The following is a 17659-nucleotide window of genomic DNA, read 5'->3' as shown; positions in this document are numbered from 1 at the left end:
GTGATACAGTGAAATAATCTGTCAGTAAACAATTGTTGGAAATATTACTTGTCATGCGCAAAGTAGATGTCCTAACCGACTTGCCAAAACTATAGTTTTAACAAGAAATATGTGTAGTGGTTGAAAAACACAAGTTTTAATGACTCCAACCTAAGTGTATGTAAACTTCCGACTTCAACTGTATATAATAGGCTGTGTCAGAGGAAGGCCCATAAAGTTGTCAGACTCCAGTCACCCAAGACCTTTCTCTGCTACCGTGCGGCAAGTGGTACTGGAGCGCCAAGTCTAGGACCAAAAGGCTCCTCAACAGCTTCTACCCCCAAGCCATTAGACTGCTGAACAATTCATAAAAATCACCACCGGACAATTTACATTGACCCACACACAAATATTTTTATTATTGCTAAATATTTGATATGTAGTGTATTTGGCCACTTAATTGTACAATTAAGCTTATTTAGAGAAAACAAAGAAACAAAAATATAAGTACATTGAATTGCCCTGTTACTGCTCCTCTCTTTGTTGAGATCAAATGCGCCTACAGTATGTGTGGTTTCAATTAAATGGCCTGGAGTATTCAGACCCCTTGACTTTTTACAGCCTTGTGATAAAACGGTGTAAATGTTGTTTTTCCTCATCTCCTCACAATGCCCCCTAATGAGGAAGTGAAAACAGGTTTAGACATTTTTGCAAATGTATAAAAAATAAATACCTTATTACCTAAGTATTCAGACCCTTTGCTATGAGACTTGAAATTGAGCTCAGGTGTGTCCTGTTTCCATTGATCATCATTGAGATGTTTCTAAAACTTTGATTGGAGTCCACCTGTGGTAAATTCAATTTATTGAACATTATTTGGGAAGGAACACCTGTCTATATAAGGTCCCAATGTTGACAGTGCATGTCAGAGCAAAAACCAAGCCATGAGGTCGAAGGAATTGTCCATGGAGTTCAGAGATGGGATTGTGTCGAGTCACAGATCTGGGGGAAGGGTACCAAAACATTTCTGCAGCATTGAATGTCCCCAAGAACACAGTGGCCTCCATCATTCTTAAATGGAAAAAGTTTGGAACCGCCAAGACTCTTCCTAGAGCTGGCCGCCCAGCCAAACTGAGCAATCGGGGGGGGGGGGGGCCTTGGTCAGGGAGGTTACCAAGAACCCGATGGTCAGTCAGACAGAGCTCTGGAGTTCCTCTGTGGAGATGGTTGTCTTTCTGGAAGATTCTCCCATCTCTGCAGCACTCCACCAATCATGCCTTTATGGTCGAGTGGCCAGACTGAAGCCACTCCTCAGTAAAAGGCACATGACAGCCCGCTTGGAGTTTGCCAAAAGGCACCTAAGGACTCCCAGACCATGAGAAACAAGATTCTCTCGTCTGATGAAACCAAGATTGAACTCTTGCCTCAATGCCAAGCGTCACATCTGGAGGAAACCTGGCACCATCCCTACGGTGAAGCTTAGTGGTGGCACTATCATGCTGTGGGGATGTTTTTCAGCGGCAGGGACTAGGAGACTAGTCAGGATCGAGGCAAAGATGAACGAAGCAAAGTACGGAGCAAGAGATCCTTGATGAAAAACAAATCCAGAGCGCTTAGGACCTCCGACTGGGGCAAGGTTCACCTTCCAAAAGGACAACGACCCGAAGCACACAGCCGAGACGATGCAGGAGTGGCTTCGGGACAAGTCTCAATGTCCTTGAGTGACCCAGCCAGAGCCCAGACTTGAACCCAATCAAACATCTCTGGAGAGACCTGAAAATAGCTGTACAGTGACACTCCCCATCCAACCTGACAGAGCTTGAGAGGCTCTGCAGAGAAGAATGGGAGAAACTCCCCAAATACAGGTGTGCCAGACTTGTAATGTCTTACCAAAGAAGACTCGAGGCTGTATACGCTGCCTAAGGTGCTTCAACGAAGTACTGAGTAAAGGGTTTGAATACTTACGTAAATGTGATGTTTCATTTTTTTTAACTAAGTAAAAAAATATATATTTGCTTAGTCATTATGTTGTATTGTGTGTAGATTGATGAGGGGAAAACTATTTAATCCATTTTAGAATAAGGCTGTAACGTAACAATGTGGAACAAGGATAGGTCTGAATAATATCTGAGTGCAAAGTATCTATTGGGCAGAGAAGAACGATGTATTGGTCTTTCCATGAAAATGTATGGCTATAGTTTAGACTCTGACATTGACAGGAAATAAATATTGATAACGTATTTTACTCTGCCTGTAAATCGTCCCGCTCTTTTAACCTCTATGGGCTAGGCGGGACGAATTCGTCCCACCTACGTAACAGCCACTTGAAGCCTGTGGCGCGATTTTCAAAACCTTAAAAATCCTATTACTTCAATTTCTCAAACATATGACTATTTTACAGCTATTTAAAGACAAGACTCTCGTTAATCTAACCACACTGTCCGATTTCAAAAAGGCTTTACAACGAAAGCAAAACATTAGATTATGTCAGCAGAGTACCAAGCCAGAAATAATCAGACACCCATTTTTCAAGCTAGCATATAATGTCACAAAAACCCAGAAGACAGCTAAATGCAGCACTAACCTTTGATGATCTTCATCAGATGACAACCCTAGGACATTATGTTATACAATACATGCATGTTTTGTTCAATCAAGTTCATATTTATATCAAAAACCAGCTTTTTACATTAGCATGTGACGTTCAGAACTAGCATATCCCCCGCAAACTTCCGGGGAATTCGCTAACATTTTACTAAATTACTCACGATAAACGTTCACAAAAAGCATAACAATTATTTTAAGAATTATAGATACAGAACTCCTCTATGCACTTGATATGTCCGATTTTAAAATGGCTTTTTGGTGAAAGCACATTTTGCAATATTCTAAGTACATAGCCCAGGCATCACGGGCTAGCTATTTAGACACCCGGCAAGTTTAGCACTCACCAATATCAGCTTTACTATTATAAAAGTTTGATTACCTTTTGTTGTCTTCGTCAGAATGCACTCCCAGGACTGCTACTTCAATAACAAATGTTGGTTTGGTCCAAAATAATCCATCGTTATATCCGAATAGCGGCGTTTTGTTCGTGCGTCCCAGACACTATCTGAAATGGTAAATCAGGGTCGTGCGCATGGCGCAATTCGTGACAAAAAAAATCTAAATATTCCATTACCGTACTTCGAAGCATGTCAACCGCTGTTTAAAATCCATTTTTTATGCCATTTTTCTCGTAGAAAAGCGATAATATTCCGACCGGGAATGTCCATTTAGCTAAACTGAGGAAAGTAAACAAAGCTTTCGGTCGACGCGGGCACGAGCCTGAGTCTCACAGTACTGTAACCAGCCACTACCCAAACGCGCTACTTTTTTTCAGCCAGAGCCTGCAAAGCCACGATTCAGCTTTTTGCCGCCTTCTGAGACCCTATGGCAGCCGTAGGAAGTGTCACGGGACAGCTAAGATCCTCACTCTTCAATAAACAGAGACAAGAAGAACGACACCTTGTCAGACAGGCCACTTCCTGCCTGAAACCTTGTCAGGTTTTTGCCTGCCAAATGAGTTCTGTTATACTCACAGACACCATTCAAACAGTTTTAGAAACTTTAGGGTGTTTTCTATCCATGTGTAATAAGTATATGCATATTCTAGTTACTGGGTAGGAGTGGTAACCAGATTAAATCGGGTACGTTTTTTTTATCCAGCCGTGTCAATACTGCCCCCTATCCTAAACAGGTTAAAGTTATTCAAAGCGTAGCTCAAGTCAAGTGTCCACGTTCCTATTATCCCCAACTCTGCTCTCTTTCAAACTACACTGTATATACAAAAGTATGTGGACACGCCTTCAAATGAGTCGATTCGGCTATTTCAGCCACACCTGTATAAGATGGAGCACACGGACATGCAATCTCCGTAGACAAACATGGCAGTAGAATGGCCTTACTGAAGAGCTCTGACTTTAAACGTGGCACCGTCATAGGATGCCACCTTACCAACAAGTCAGTTTGTCAAATTTATCCTCTGCTACAGCTGCCCCGGTCAACTGTAAGTGCTGTTATTCTGAGGTGGAAACATCTAGGAGCAACAACGGCTCAGCTGAAAAGTGGTAGGCCTCACAAGCTCATAGAACGTGACCGCGAAGTGCGTATCACGTAAAAATCGTCTGTCCTCTGTTTTTAAACAGTCTCTGGAAGCACAACTGTTAGTCGGGAGCTGAATGAAATGGGTTTCCATGGCCAAGTAGCCGCGCACAAGCCTAAGATCACCATGTGCAATGCATAGCTGGAACAGTGGAAACACTTCCAAGTTTGGGGAAGGCCCTTTCCGGTATGACAATGCACCTGTGTACAAAGCGAGGTCCATTCAGAAATGGTGTGTCAATCGGTGTGGAAGAACTTGACTAGCCTGCATAGAACCCTGACCTCAACTCCATCTAACACCTTTTGGGATGAATTGTAACACCAGCTGGGAGCCAGGCCGAATCGCCCAACATCAGTGCCCGACCTCACCAATGCTCTTGTGGCTGAATGGAAGCAAGTCCCCACAGGAATGTTACATCTCGTGGAAAGCCTTCCCAGAAAAGTTGTGGCTGTTTATAGGAGCAAAGGGGGGACCAACTCTATATTAATGTCCATGATTTTGGAGTGAGATTTTCGACGAGCAGGTGTCTACGTACTTTTGGTCATGTAGTGTACGTGTAACGTATTGGTTGATAATACCACGTCTATCTCTGGCCCCCAAAAAATAGAATTTTGAATTTGTTCAGGGTGGCAAAATTGCTCGTACTGGGGCTGCAAAGTGAGCCGCTTAACGTACATGTAAAATATCATTGCGAGCCTGCGGTCGGGTTTGGGGCCACAGTTCTTGCGTGAGTCAGACAGCGCTCCCACTGGCTATTTATGAAAAACAGCAGGAAGGCGATGAAGAAATCAGTCCCCCTCAGACCTCTAAATAAAATAGAAAGTAACAAGTTTATATATAATCTGTTTCTCCCCCCCTTTCTTCCAGGATGATGGTACTGACCACCAGGACCCCATCTCTCTGGCCGTGGAGATGGCTGCAGTCAACCACACCATCCTGGCTCTGTCCCGGACTGGAGGGGTGCCCAGCGACATCAAGACAGAGATCCCGGACGATGACTGAAGAGGTGGTTACTGGACAGTGACTGTGAGAGGAAGGAGTGGAGAGCGAAGGGTAATAATCAAGAGAGGATAGGTCGTGTTTGTGTGTGTGCGCGTGAGAGATTGTTTGTGTGTTCAAGGAATGTGAAAACGACCAAATGAAGCTATCAAACTCCAGCCACCCTCCTTCCCCTTGTTCTCAGGCCCTCCACGGCCCCAGTGTACTGTACCCTCCTTCCCCTTGTTCTCAGGCCCTCCACGGCCCCAGTGTACTGTACCCTCCTTCCCCTTGTTCTCAGGCCCTCCACGGCCCCAGTGTACTGTACCCTCCTTCCCCTGGTTCTCAGGCCCTCCACGGCCCCAGTGTACTGTACCTTCCTTCCCCTGGTTCTCAGGCCCTCCACGGCCCCAGTGTACTGTATCCTCCTTCCCCTGGTTCTCAGGCCCTCCACGGCCCCAGTGTACTGTATCCTCCTTTCCCTGGCCCTCCACGGCCCCAGTGTACTGTACCCTCCTTCCCCTGGTTCTCAGGCCCTCCACGGCCCCAGTGTACTGTATCCTCCTTTCCCTGGCCCTCCACGGCCCCAGTGTACTGTGTCCTGTCCTCATCGGAGTGAAAAAGTTGAGTGGAGGATAATAAATGGCTGTTTTTCTCTGGACCCCCCCACCCCAATATGGTGCCACTGGCCTGGGGCCCTGGTCAAATCGTCTTCCCATTCCTCCTCTCTGAGCCCAGACCCACATACCTCAATCCTGCCTGGGTGCAGCTGTACTGTATATATGGTATCTGTTCTCATCAGAGACATAGAATAGAAGTCTGTTCTAGAACGTTCTAGAATAGAAGTCTGTCTATTCTAGAATAGAAGTGATACCATTTCTATGGTTTCTCATACTGTCTCATCTTGTGCTGCCCTGAACCCATTTCCTTGTACAATGCATTGGTAGTGCATCAGTTGCCTCTTACTAACACTTCTGGAAGAGAGGGAGGGATGTAGTTTATCACCCTGCCAGAGAACAGTCAGTTGAGTAGTCGATCTGTGGATTAGACTGTTCTGATTGGACTAGACTGTTCCCTACTGTTCAATGTATCCTGCAGTCTACAGCTTTCATTCCTACTGGAATCTTAACGTTTGGTTTGTAAACATTGACATTATGACTTTTTTTCTCATGTCCGTGGTGTTCTTTAAATGGAATGGCCACCAGAAATACAGAAGTTCCTTTCTGTAGCGGATGGTTATGTGCATGCGGCAAAAAGCAATACTGAAAGCCAGAAGGGCTTGGTAACCCAAAGCCAAATGAGACAAGACACAGGGCTAACTTCTGATCAGTTTAGCCTTGTAGGACAGTGGGTATTAAAGGAACAATCTGCGATTTGGTCAATTATTTTCTGACTTAAATAATGATATACACCCATTGATTTAAAAAATAAATAAATAATAATAATAATAATAATAATATAATTTCAAACTGACCTGAGAGCTGTGTTACAGAGACCGGTGAATCTAGTCTTTTTAAGGGTTAAATTTGATCACAAGTAAATTAACTAACAGCGGGTGAGTTTCTTGGAAGTTTGGTAGCACTAAGATCGCGTCCATTGGCGGCAACGTGTGAATGACGATCTCAGTGTCGACAGACGGTACAAAGCTTTTGGTTAACTCGCCCTCATTGAAGGACGTACCATATATGAAATGAATGACGTAGTACCCAATTGGATGAGCACCACTTTCAAAACTACTGGCTGAAAAAATAAAATAATAATAGTAATTTTCCCCCCAGGGGCCGCATTCGGTCTTCAACGAAGTCTGGAGGGCCGCACTGAAAGTAGATTTCCTCGCTGTCAAAATTAGCTAAAACGATAGTCCTCTAACCATCGTTTATGGATTTTCCCATACTCCCTGACTGTCCAGCTTTAATTTCAGGGATTTAATAGTGGGCTGGACATGGTCAAGGAACTGTATAAATGTAGGTCTATTATAATTTCTATGTGACACCCCTGCTTTAAGGGGGGGAGTGAATATCAGCAGATACTCGGCCCTCTGTGGACTGAGTTAGACTCCCCTGGCAGACGGTGTGTGTATACAGTGCCTTGCGAAAGTATTCGGCCCCCTTGAACTTTTCGACCTTTTGCCACATTTCAGGCTTCAAACATAAAGATATATAACTGTAATTTTTTGTGAAGAATCAACAACAAGTGGGACACAATCATGAAGTGGAACGAAATTTGTTGGATATTTCAAACTTTTTTAACAAATAAAAAAACTGAAAAATTGGCCGTGCAAAATTATTCAGCCCCCTTAAGTTAATACTTTGTAGCGCCACCTTTTGCTGCGATTACAGCTGTAAGTCGCTTGGGGTATGTCTATCAGTTTTGCACATCGAGAGACTGAAATTTTTGCCCATTCCTCCTTGCAAAACAGCTCGAGCTCAGTGAGGTTGGATGGAGAGCGTTTGTGAACAGCAGTTTTCAGTTCTTTCCACAGATTCTCGATTGGATTCAGGTCTGGACTTTGACTTGGCCATTCTAACACCTGGATATGTTTATTTGTGAACCATTCCATTGTAGATTTTGCTTTATGTTTTGGATCATTGTCTTGTTGGAAGACAAATCTCCGTCCCAGTCTCAGGTCTTTTGCAGACTCCATCAGGTTTTCTTCCAGAATGGTCCTGTATTTGGCTCCATCCATCTTCCCATCAATTTTAACCATCTTCCCTGCCCCTGCTGAAGAAAAGCAGGCCCAAACCATGATGCTGCTGCCACCACCATGTTTGACAGTGGGGATGGTGTGTTCAGGGTGATGAGCTGTGTTGCTTTTACGCCAAACATAACGTTTTGCATTGTTGCCAAAAAGTTCGACTTTGGTTTCATCTGACCAGAGCACCTTCTTCCACATGTTTGGTGTGTCTCCCAGGAGGCTAGTGGCAAACTTTAAACGACACTTTTTATGGATATCTTTAAGAAATGGCTTTCTTCTTGCCACTCTTCCATAAAGGCCAGATTTGTGCAGTATACGACTGATTGTTGTCCTATGGACAGAGTCTCCCACCTCAGCTGTAGATCTCTGCAGTTCATCCAGAGTGATCATGGGCCTCTTGGCTGCATCTCTGATCAGTCTTCTCCTTGTATGAGCTGAAAGTTTAGCGGGATGGCCGGGTCTTCGTAGATTTGCAGTGGTCTGATACTCCTTCCATTTCAATATTATCGCTTGCACAGTGCTCCTTGGGATGTTTAAAGCTTGAGAAATCTTTTTGTATCCAAATCCGCCTTTAAACTTCTCCACAACAGTATCTCGGACCTGCCTGGTGTGTTCCTTGTTCTTCATGATGCTCTCTGCGCTTTAAACGGACCTCTGAGACTATCACAGAGCAGGTGCATTTATACGGAGACTTGATTACACACAGGTGGATTCTATTTATCATCATTAGTCATTTAGGTCAACATTGGATCATTCAGAGATCCTCACTGAACTTCTGGAGAGTTTGCTGCACTGAAAGTAAAGGGGCTGTATAATTTTGCACGGCCAATTTTTCAGTTTTTTATTTGTTAAAAAAGTTTGAAATATCCAATACATTTCGTTCCACTTCATGATTGTGTCCCACTTGTTGTTGATTCTTCACAAAAAATTAGTTTTATATCTTTATGTTTGAAGCCTGAAATGTGGCAAAAGGTCAAAGTTCAAGGGGGCCGAATACTTTCGCAAGGCACTGTATATAGTTCATTCAGATAGTGTTCAGATCCATTCATTTCTCCACATTATGTTACATTACTTATTCTAAAATGGATGAAATTGTTTTTTCCCCTCATCAATCAAATGACAAAGCAAAAACCTTAATTTTTTTTTTTTACATTTTTGCGAATGTATTACAAATGAACTATCACATTTACATAAGTATTCAGACCCTTTACTCAGTACTTTGTTGAAGCGCCTTTGACAGCGATTACAGCCTAGAGTCTTAGTCTTCTTGGGTATGACGCTACAAGCTTGGCACACCTGTATTTGGGGAATTTATTTTACTGAGGAGTGGCTTCCGTCTGGCCACTCGACCATAAAGGCCTGATTTGGTAGAGTGCTGCAGAGATGGTTGTCCTTCTGGAAGGTTCTCTCTTCTCCACAGAATAACTCTAGAGCTCTGTCAGACTGACCATCGGGTTCTTTGTCACCTCCCTGACTAAGGCCCTTCTGCCCCGATTGCTCAGTTTTGGTCAGGCAGCCTGTTCTAGGAAGAGTCTTGGTGGTTCCAAACTTATTCCATTTAAGAATGGAGGCCACTGTGTTCTTGGACCTTCAACGCTGCAGAAATATTTCACTACCATCCCCAGATCTTTGCCTCAACACAATCCTGTCTTGGACCTGTACGGATATTCCTTTGACATCATGGCCTGGTTTTTTTTCTCACATGCACTGACAACTGTGGGACCTTATATAGACAGGTGTGCCTTTCCAAATCATGTCCAATCAAGTTGTAGAGACATCTCATGGATGATCAATGGAAACAGGATGCACCTGAGCTCAATTTCGAGTCTCATAGCAAAGGGTCTGAATATTTATGTAAATGAGGTATGTCTAAACCTGTTTTCTCTGTCATTATGGGGTGTTGTGTGTAGATTGATGAGGAGAGAACTATTTAATCCATTTTAGAATAAGGCTGTAACGTAACAATGTGGAACAAGTATAGGTCTGAATACTTTCTGAATGCAATGTATCTATTGGGCAGAGAAGCACGGTGTATTGGTCTTTCCATGAAAATGTATGGCTATAGTTTAGACTCCGATATCGACAGGAAGTAAATATTGATTACATGTATTTTACTCTGCCCGTAAATCGTCCCGCTCTTTAAAGTTATTCAAAGCGTAGCTCAAGTCAAGTGTCCACGTTCCTATTGTCCCCAACTCTGCTCTCTTTCAAACTACACTGTATATACAAATACTTGAATACTTTCAGAAGGCACTGTAGACAGAACATCTCTGTATTCTACTTACTCTGATGTACAGGGCCTTCAGAAAGTATTCAGACCGCTTGACTTATTCCACATTTTGTTACGTTACAGCCTTATTCCACATTACGTTACAGCCTTATTCAAAAGATTTATGAAATCTTTTTTTTTCTTCCCATCTACACACACTACCCAATGACAAAGTGAAAACATGTTTTTATAAATGTTTGCAAATTTTATTGAATATTAAATACTGAAATATCTCATTTACATAAGTATTCACACCCCTTTAGTCAATACTTTGTAGAAGCTCCTTTGGAAGTGATTACAGCTGTTTATTTTATTAATTATTTTATTTGTACCTTTTATTTAACTAGGCAAGTCAGTTAAGAACAAATTATTTTCAATGACGGCCTAGGAACAGTGGGTTAACGGTGTTGTTCAGGGGCAGGACGACAGATTTGTACCTTGTCAGCTCGGGGATTACAGCTGTGACTTCTAGGTAAGTCTCTCAGAGATTTCCACACCTGGATTGTATTTATATGTGTGTGTGTGTGGTGTGTGTGTGTGTGTGTGTGTATATATATGTGTATTATATCTACCCATTATTATATTCTTTATTCTCTGTCAAATTGGTTGTTGATCATTGCTAAACAGGCATGTTCAGGTCTTGCCATAGATTTTCAAATCAGATTCAAGTCAAAACTGTTACTCAGGCCACTCGGGAACGTTCGCTGTCTTCTTGACAAGCAACTCTAGTGTAGATTTGGCCTTGTGTTTTAAGTTATTGTCCTGCTGAAAGGTGAATTCATCTCCGTGTCTGTTGGAAAGCAGACTGAACCAGGTTTTCCTCTAGGATTTTGCCTGAGCCATTTTTGGTTTTATCCTGAAACTCCCCAGTGCTTAACGATTACAACCATACCCATAACATGATGTAGACACCACTATGCTTGAAAATATGGAGAGTGATACTCGGTAATGTGTTGGATTTACCCCAAATCCAACACTTTGTATTCAGGACAAAAAGTGACTTGCTTTGCCACATTTTTTTTTGCAGTATTACTTTAGTGCCTTGTTGCAAACAGGATGTATGTTTAGGAATATTTTTATTTTGTACAGGCTTCCTCCTTTTCACTCAGGTTAGTATTGGAGTAACTAAAACGTTGTTGATTAATCCTCAGTTTTCTCCAATCACAGCCATTGGCCTCATGGTGAAATCCCTGAGCGGTTTCCTTCCTCTCCGGCAACTGAGTTAGGAAGGACACCTGTATCTTTGTAGTGACTGGGTGTATTGATACAACATCCAAAGTGTCATTCATAATTTCACTCAAAGAGATATTCAATATCTGCTTTTATTTATTTGACCAATCTACCAATGGTTGCCCTTCTTTGCGAGGCACTTGAAAACCTCCCTCGTATTTGTGGTTGAAATTCACTGCTCGACTGAGGGACCTTACAATTATCTGTATGTGTGGGGTACAGAGATGAGGTGGTCATTCAGAAATCAAACACCATAATTACAGAGTGAGTCCATGTAACTTGTGACTTGTTAAGCACATTTTTACTCCTGAACTTTAGGCTTGCCATAACAAAGGAGTTGAATACTTGACATTTCAGTTTATTATTTTTTAATTTGTACAAATTTCGAAAAGCATAATTCAACTTTGACGTTATGGGGTATTGTGTGTGTAGGCTAGTGACAAATCTCTATTTTAATTCATTTTAAATTCAGGCTGTAACAATGAAAAATGTGGAAAAAGTCAAGGGGTGTGAAGACTTTATGAAGGCACTGCATGTGCTTTTTAAAAGACAGTTTGACCCTTCACACACTTCTGAGTCTAGCTGAGCAGAGCTAAGCATTCTTGTTGGAACCATGCTGGACAGGACAATGTCAAAGGGAAAAATCTGAGCCAGTTTGGTTCGGCACGACAGTGTGGAAAGGGTATTTATCGGGCTGGTATTATTTCATTCTGCTGCTTCAGAGGATCTAGTCTTGCCCTAACCCTGCGCTGGGTTCGCTGTTGTTGACTAAAGAAACGGGTTCAAAAAGGGAAAAAAAAGTATTTATATTATTTCTTTTTTATGTTCTTAGTGTAAAATTGAGGAGAATGATACTGTATGTTTGGAAATTATGCTTTTATTGTGAAATCAATCAAATTTCAAATGTATTTATAAAGCGCTTCTTACATCAGCTGATGTCACAAAGTGCTGTACTAAAACCCCAAACAGCAAGGAATGCAGGTGTAGAAACACGGTGGCTAGGAAACTCCCTAGAAAGGCCAAAACCGAGGAAGAAACCTAGAGAGGAACCAGGCTCTGAGGGGTGGCCAGTCCTCTTCTGGCTGTACCGGGTGGAGATTATAACAGAACATGGCCAAAATGTTCATAAATGACTAGCAGGGTCAAATAATAATACTCACAGTGGTTGTCGAGGGTGCAACAGGTCAGCACCTCAGGTGTAAATGTCAGTTGGCTTTTCATAGCCGATCATTGAGAGTATCTCTACCACTCCTGCTGTCTCTAGAGTTGAAAACAGCAGGTCTGGGACAGGTAGAACGTCCGGTGAACAGGTTAGGGTTCCATAGCCGCAGGCAGAACAGTTAACTGGAGTAGCAGCACAACGGGGTGGACTGGGGACAGCAAGGAGTCATCAGGCCAGGTAGTCCTGAGGCATGGTCCTAAGGCTCAGGTCCTCCAAGAGAGAAAGAAAGAAAGAAAGAAAGAGCGAATTAGAGAGAGCATACTTAAATTCACACAAGACTGGAGAAATACTCCAGATATAACAGACTGACCGTAGCCCCCCGACACAAACTATTGCAGCATAAATACTGGAGGCTGAGACAGAAGGAGGATATAATCCCACCCACTTTGCCATAGCACAGCCCCCACACCACTAGAGGGATATCTTCAACCACCAACTTACCATCCTGAGACAAGGCTGAGTATAGCCCACGAAGATCTCACCCACAGCACAACCCAAGGGGGGGGCGCCAACCCGGACAGGAAGATCACGGTGACACACCCCTCCTAGGGATGGCATGGAAGAGCACCAGTAAGCCAGTGACTCAGCCCCCATCCTAGGGTTTGAGGTAGAGAATCCCAGTGGCGAGAGGAACCGGCCAGGCAGAGACCGCAAGGGCAGTTCGTTGCTCCACTGCCTTTCCGTTCACCTCACACTCCTGGCCCAGACTACACTCAATCATAGGTCCTACTAAAGAGATGAGTCTTCAGGAAAGACTTAAAGGTTGAGACCGAGTCTGCGTCTCTCAAATGGATAGGCAGACCATTCCATAAAAATGGAGCTCTATAGGAGAAAGCCCTGCCTCCAGCTGTTTTCTTAGAAATTCTAGGGACAATAAGGAGGCTTGCGTCTTGTGTCCGTAGCGTACGTGTAGGTATGTACGGCAGGACCAAATCGGAAAGATGGGTAGGAGCAAGCTTTGTAGGTTAGCAGTAAAACCTTGAAATCAGCCCTTGCCTTAACAGGAAGCCAGGCTAGCACTGGAGTAATATGATACAATTTTTGGGTTCTAGCAGCCATGTTTAGCACTAACTGAAGTTTATTTATTGCTTTTTCCGGGTAGTCGGAAAGTATAGCATTGCAGTAGTCTAACCTAGAAGTGATAAATTTTTCTGCAACTTTTTTGAACAAAGTTTCTGATTTTTGCGTTGTTGCATAGATGGAACAAAGTTGTCCTTGAAACAGTCTTGATATGTTCGTCAAAAGAGAGATCAGGGTCCAGAGTAACGGCGATGTCCTTCAGTTTTATTTGCGACGACTGTACAACCATCAAGATTAATTGTCAGATCCAACAGAAGATCTTTGTTTCTTGGGACCTAGAACTAGCACCTCTGTTTTGTCCGAGTTTAAAAGTAGACCATTTGCCGCCATCCACTTCCTTATGTCTGAAACACAGGCTTCCAGGTAGGGCAATTTTGGGGCTTCACCATGTTTCATCGAAATGTACAGCTGTGTGTCATCCACATAGCAGTGAAAGTTAACATTATGTTTCCAAATGACATCACCAAGAGGTAAAATTATATAGTGAAAACAATAGTGGTCCTAAAATGGAGCCTTGAGGAACACCGAAATGTACAGTTGATTTGTCAGACAAACCATCCACAGAGACAAACCGATATGTATCCGACAGATAAGATCTAAACCAGGCCAGAACTTGTCAGTGTAGACCAATTTGGGTTTCCAATCTCTCCAAAAGAATGTGCTGATTGATATTATCAAAATCAGCACTAAGGTCAAGGAGAACGAGGACAGATGCAGAGCCTCAGTCTGACACCATTAAAAGGTAATTTACCACCTTCACAAGTGCAGTCTCAGTGCTATGATGTGGTCTAAAACCAGACTGAAGCGTTTCGTATACATTGTCTTCAGGAAGGCAACGAGTTGCTGCGCAACAGTTTTTTTTAAATTTGAGAGGAATGGGAGATTCGATACAAGCCTATAGTTTTTTTATATTTTCTGTGACAAGGTTAGGCTTTTTCAAGAGAGGCTTTATTACTGCCACTTTTAGTGCGTTTGGTACACATCCGGTGGATATGGAGCCATTTATTATGTTCAACATAGGAGGGCCAAGCACAGGGAGTAGCTCTTTCATTAGTTTAGTTGGAATAGGGTCCAGTATGCAGCTTGACGGTTTAGAGGCCATGAATGTTTCAAGAGGTACATCCTTTGGAGAAATACGCAGATTCAAAGGGGAGTCCGTAATTTGCTTTCTAATGATCATGATCTTTTCATCTATTCATCACTGCTGAAGTGGAAGCTCTCTTATTGAATGCTGCTTTTTAGTTAGCTTTGCGACAGCATCAAAAATGCATTTTGTATTGTTCTTATTCTCTTCAATTAGGTTGGAAAAATAGGATGATGGAGCAGCTTTGAGGGTTCTTTGACACTGCACGGTACCATCTTTCCAAGCTAGTCGGAAGACATCCAGTTTGGTGTGGCGCCATTTCAGTTCCAATTTTCTGGAAGCTTGCTTCAGGGCTCGGGTATTTTCTGTATACCAGGGAGCTAGTTTCTTATGACAAATGTTTTTTGTTTTCAGGGGTGCGACTGTATCTAGGGTATTGCGCAAGGTTGAATTGAGTTCCTCAGTTAGGTGGCTAACTGATTTTTGTACTCCGACGTCCTTGGGTAGGTGGAGGGAGTCTGGAAGGGCATCTAGGAATCTTTGGGATGTCTGAGAATTTATAGCACGGCTTTTGATGATCCTTGGTTGGGGTCTGAGCAGATTATTTGTTGCGATTGCAAACGTTATAAAATGGTGGATCCGATAGTCCAGGATTATGAGGAAAAACATTAAGATCCACAGCATTTATTCCACTGGACAAAACAAGGTCCAGAGTATGACTGTGGCAGTGAGTAGGTCCGGAGACATGTTGGACAAACCACTGAGTCGATGATGGCTCCGAAAGCCTTTTGGAGTGGGTCTGTGGACTTTTCCATGTGAATATTTAAAGTCACCAAAAATGTGAATATTATCTGCCGTGACTACAAGGTCCGATAGGAATTCAGGGAACTCGGTGAGCAACGCTGTATATGGCCCAGGAGGCCTGTAAACGGTAGCTTCAAAGTGATTTCAGTAGGCTGCATAGATTTCATGACTAGAAGCTCAAACGACAAACATCTGGGTTTTTTTTTATAAATTGAAATTTGCTATCGTAAATGTTAGCAACACCTCCGCCTTTGCCGGATGCACGGGGGATCAATGCTTATTTTGTATTTTTTTTTTAATAGTTTATTTCACTGTGTTTGTGTATGCCCTTATGAAGAACAGTCTCCATGTGTGAGATGACAAGATACTGTATTGTGTAATAGCAAAGCAGTCCTCTATTGCAGGTGAACTGCTTTTTATTAAGTCTACTCTCCTGTAGTAGAACCTCCCAATCTGAAGGGGGTGCTGTGGTACAGGTCCTGTATGCTAGAATGTTCCGGCATTATTCAAGTTAATGGGATTCGATTTCAGGTCTACACGCCATAAGCGCGAACTTAAAGGCATTAACTTGGGGAGTCTTCAAGGCCAAATGGATATCCTGTACAAAATGTCAATTGTTTTTCTAATGGTTGTCCAATCCCACAAACAAACTTATAAAATAGTAAGTCCTAACATCTGAAAGTAACCTCTTTCTCTCCTTGTCTTCCATGTGTTTAGCAAAGTGCAAGGGGGTCAGAGGTGGACTGGCAATAGGGCGATTCAGGCCAATGCCAGATGGGCTAGTCCATCTTTAGCCCAGGTGGCCTGGCTAAATTGGGGTATATCGTAGAATAATCATAATGGGTCCTAAAGCAAAAAAAATATTACCTGTGTGGGAGCTTCAAGGAATTAATGGGCCAGTGTGTTAAATGCCAAGGCTGATTTCTGGTCCCAGTCCACCCCTGAAGGGGGGGGTGTTTGTGCTCTGTCAGGGTCCAGGTTCAGACATATATCTACAGTTCCCGCCATGTCTCCTGTCCCCAGTAAATATAGTCAATATAGCTCTCTGAAATGACAAGTCCAAGACTGAATGCTGTTTTATCAGTTCTCCAATAGTCTTCTGAATTACTGTATTGGCCATTAAAGAATTTTGTGCCTTTTTCTTTTTTTTTTGTATTTTTTGGGGGGGGCCAACTGTTCTGTAATTAAAATGTAGTATATTAAGTTTTTTTTTTTTTACAGTTTTCTTTGTTGGAATTGCTGTGTGCGTGCAGTTGAAGTCGGAAGTTTACATACACCTTAGCCAAGTACCTTTTAAACTCAGTTTTTCACAATTCCTGACATTTAATCCTAGTAAAAATTCCCTGCCTTCGGTCAGTTAGGATCACCACTTTCTTTTAAGAATGTGAAATGTCAGAATAATAGTAGAGAGAATGACTGACTTATTTCAGCTTTTATTATTTCTTTCATCACATTCCCAGTGGGTCAGAAGTTTACATACACTCAATTAGTATTTGGTAGCATTGCCTTTAAATTGTTTAACTTGGGTCAAATGTTTCGGTTAGCCTTCCAAAAGCTTCCCACAATAAGTTGGGTGAATTTTGGCCCATTCCTCCTGACAGAGCTGGTGTAACTGAGTCAGGTTTGTAGGCCTCGTTGCTATCAGAAGCTTGTATAGCCATGACATTTTCTGGAATTTTCCAAGCTGTTTAAAGGCACATTCAACTTTATGTAAACTTCTGACCCACTGGAATTGTGATTAAGTGAAATAATCTGTCTGTAAACAATTGTTGGAAAAATTACTTGTGTCATGCACAAAGATGTCCTAACCGACTTGCCAAAACTATAGTTTGTTAAGAAGAAATATGTGGAGTGGTTGAATAATGAGTTTTAATGACTCCATCCTAAGTGTATGTAAACTTCCAACTTCAACTGTATTACACACACAATAAAATTATATCAATGAGAGATCTGCAATTGTATTTTTTTTTCCCAAAGCTATTAATCTTTAAACAATGTTAACATTAAATTCAACTGTACATACATTTCATTTAAATGTAGTAAAGATTTTTACAGATTAAGAAAGCAAATTAAGTGATTTAATCGCTTTAAAACTATTTTTATACAAAAATGGAAGGCAAAGTTCCATGTGATTCCCAGCGGACAGCACAGCCCCACCACCGTCACTATGTCCT

At 42.3% G+C, this 17659-nt stretch overlaps 1 protein-coding gene across 3 annotated transcripts in view; it reads left to right on the top strand.

Moving 5' to 3' along the window:
- LOC106571043 (homeobox-containing protein 1) overlaps positions 1–17432 on the top strand; it is a 40596-nt gene extending 23164 nt beyond the window's left edge. For all 3 annotated transcript variants that reach the window (XM_014143689.3, XM_014143688.3, XM_014143690.3), the window contains one exon: positions 4991–17432. In XM_014143689.3, the coding sequence (XP_013999164.2) occupies positions 4991–5125 (135 nt within the window). In that variant the 3' untranslated portion in view covers positions 5126–17432. The remainder of the gene's footprint in view (positions 1–4990) is intronic.
- The last annotated feature ends 227 nt before the right edge of the window (positions 17433–17659 follow it).

The sequence above is a fragment of the Salmo salar genome, chromosome 15, assembly GCF_965601325.2.
Source record: "Salmo salar chromosome 15, fSalSal1, whole genome shotgun sequence".
Taxonomy (NCBI): Eukaryota; Metazoa; Chordata; class Actinopteri; order Salmoniformes; family Salmonidae; genus Salmo; species Salmo salar.
Note: the sequence above shows the minus strand (reverse complement) of the source record. Positions and strands in the feature narration are given on the sequence as shown.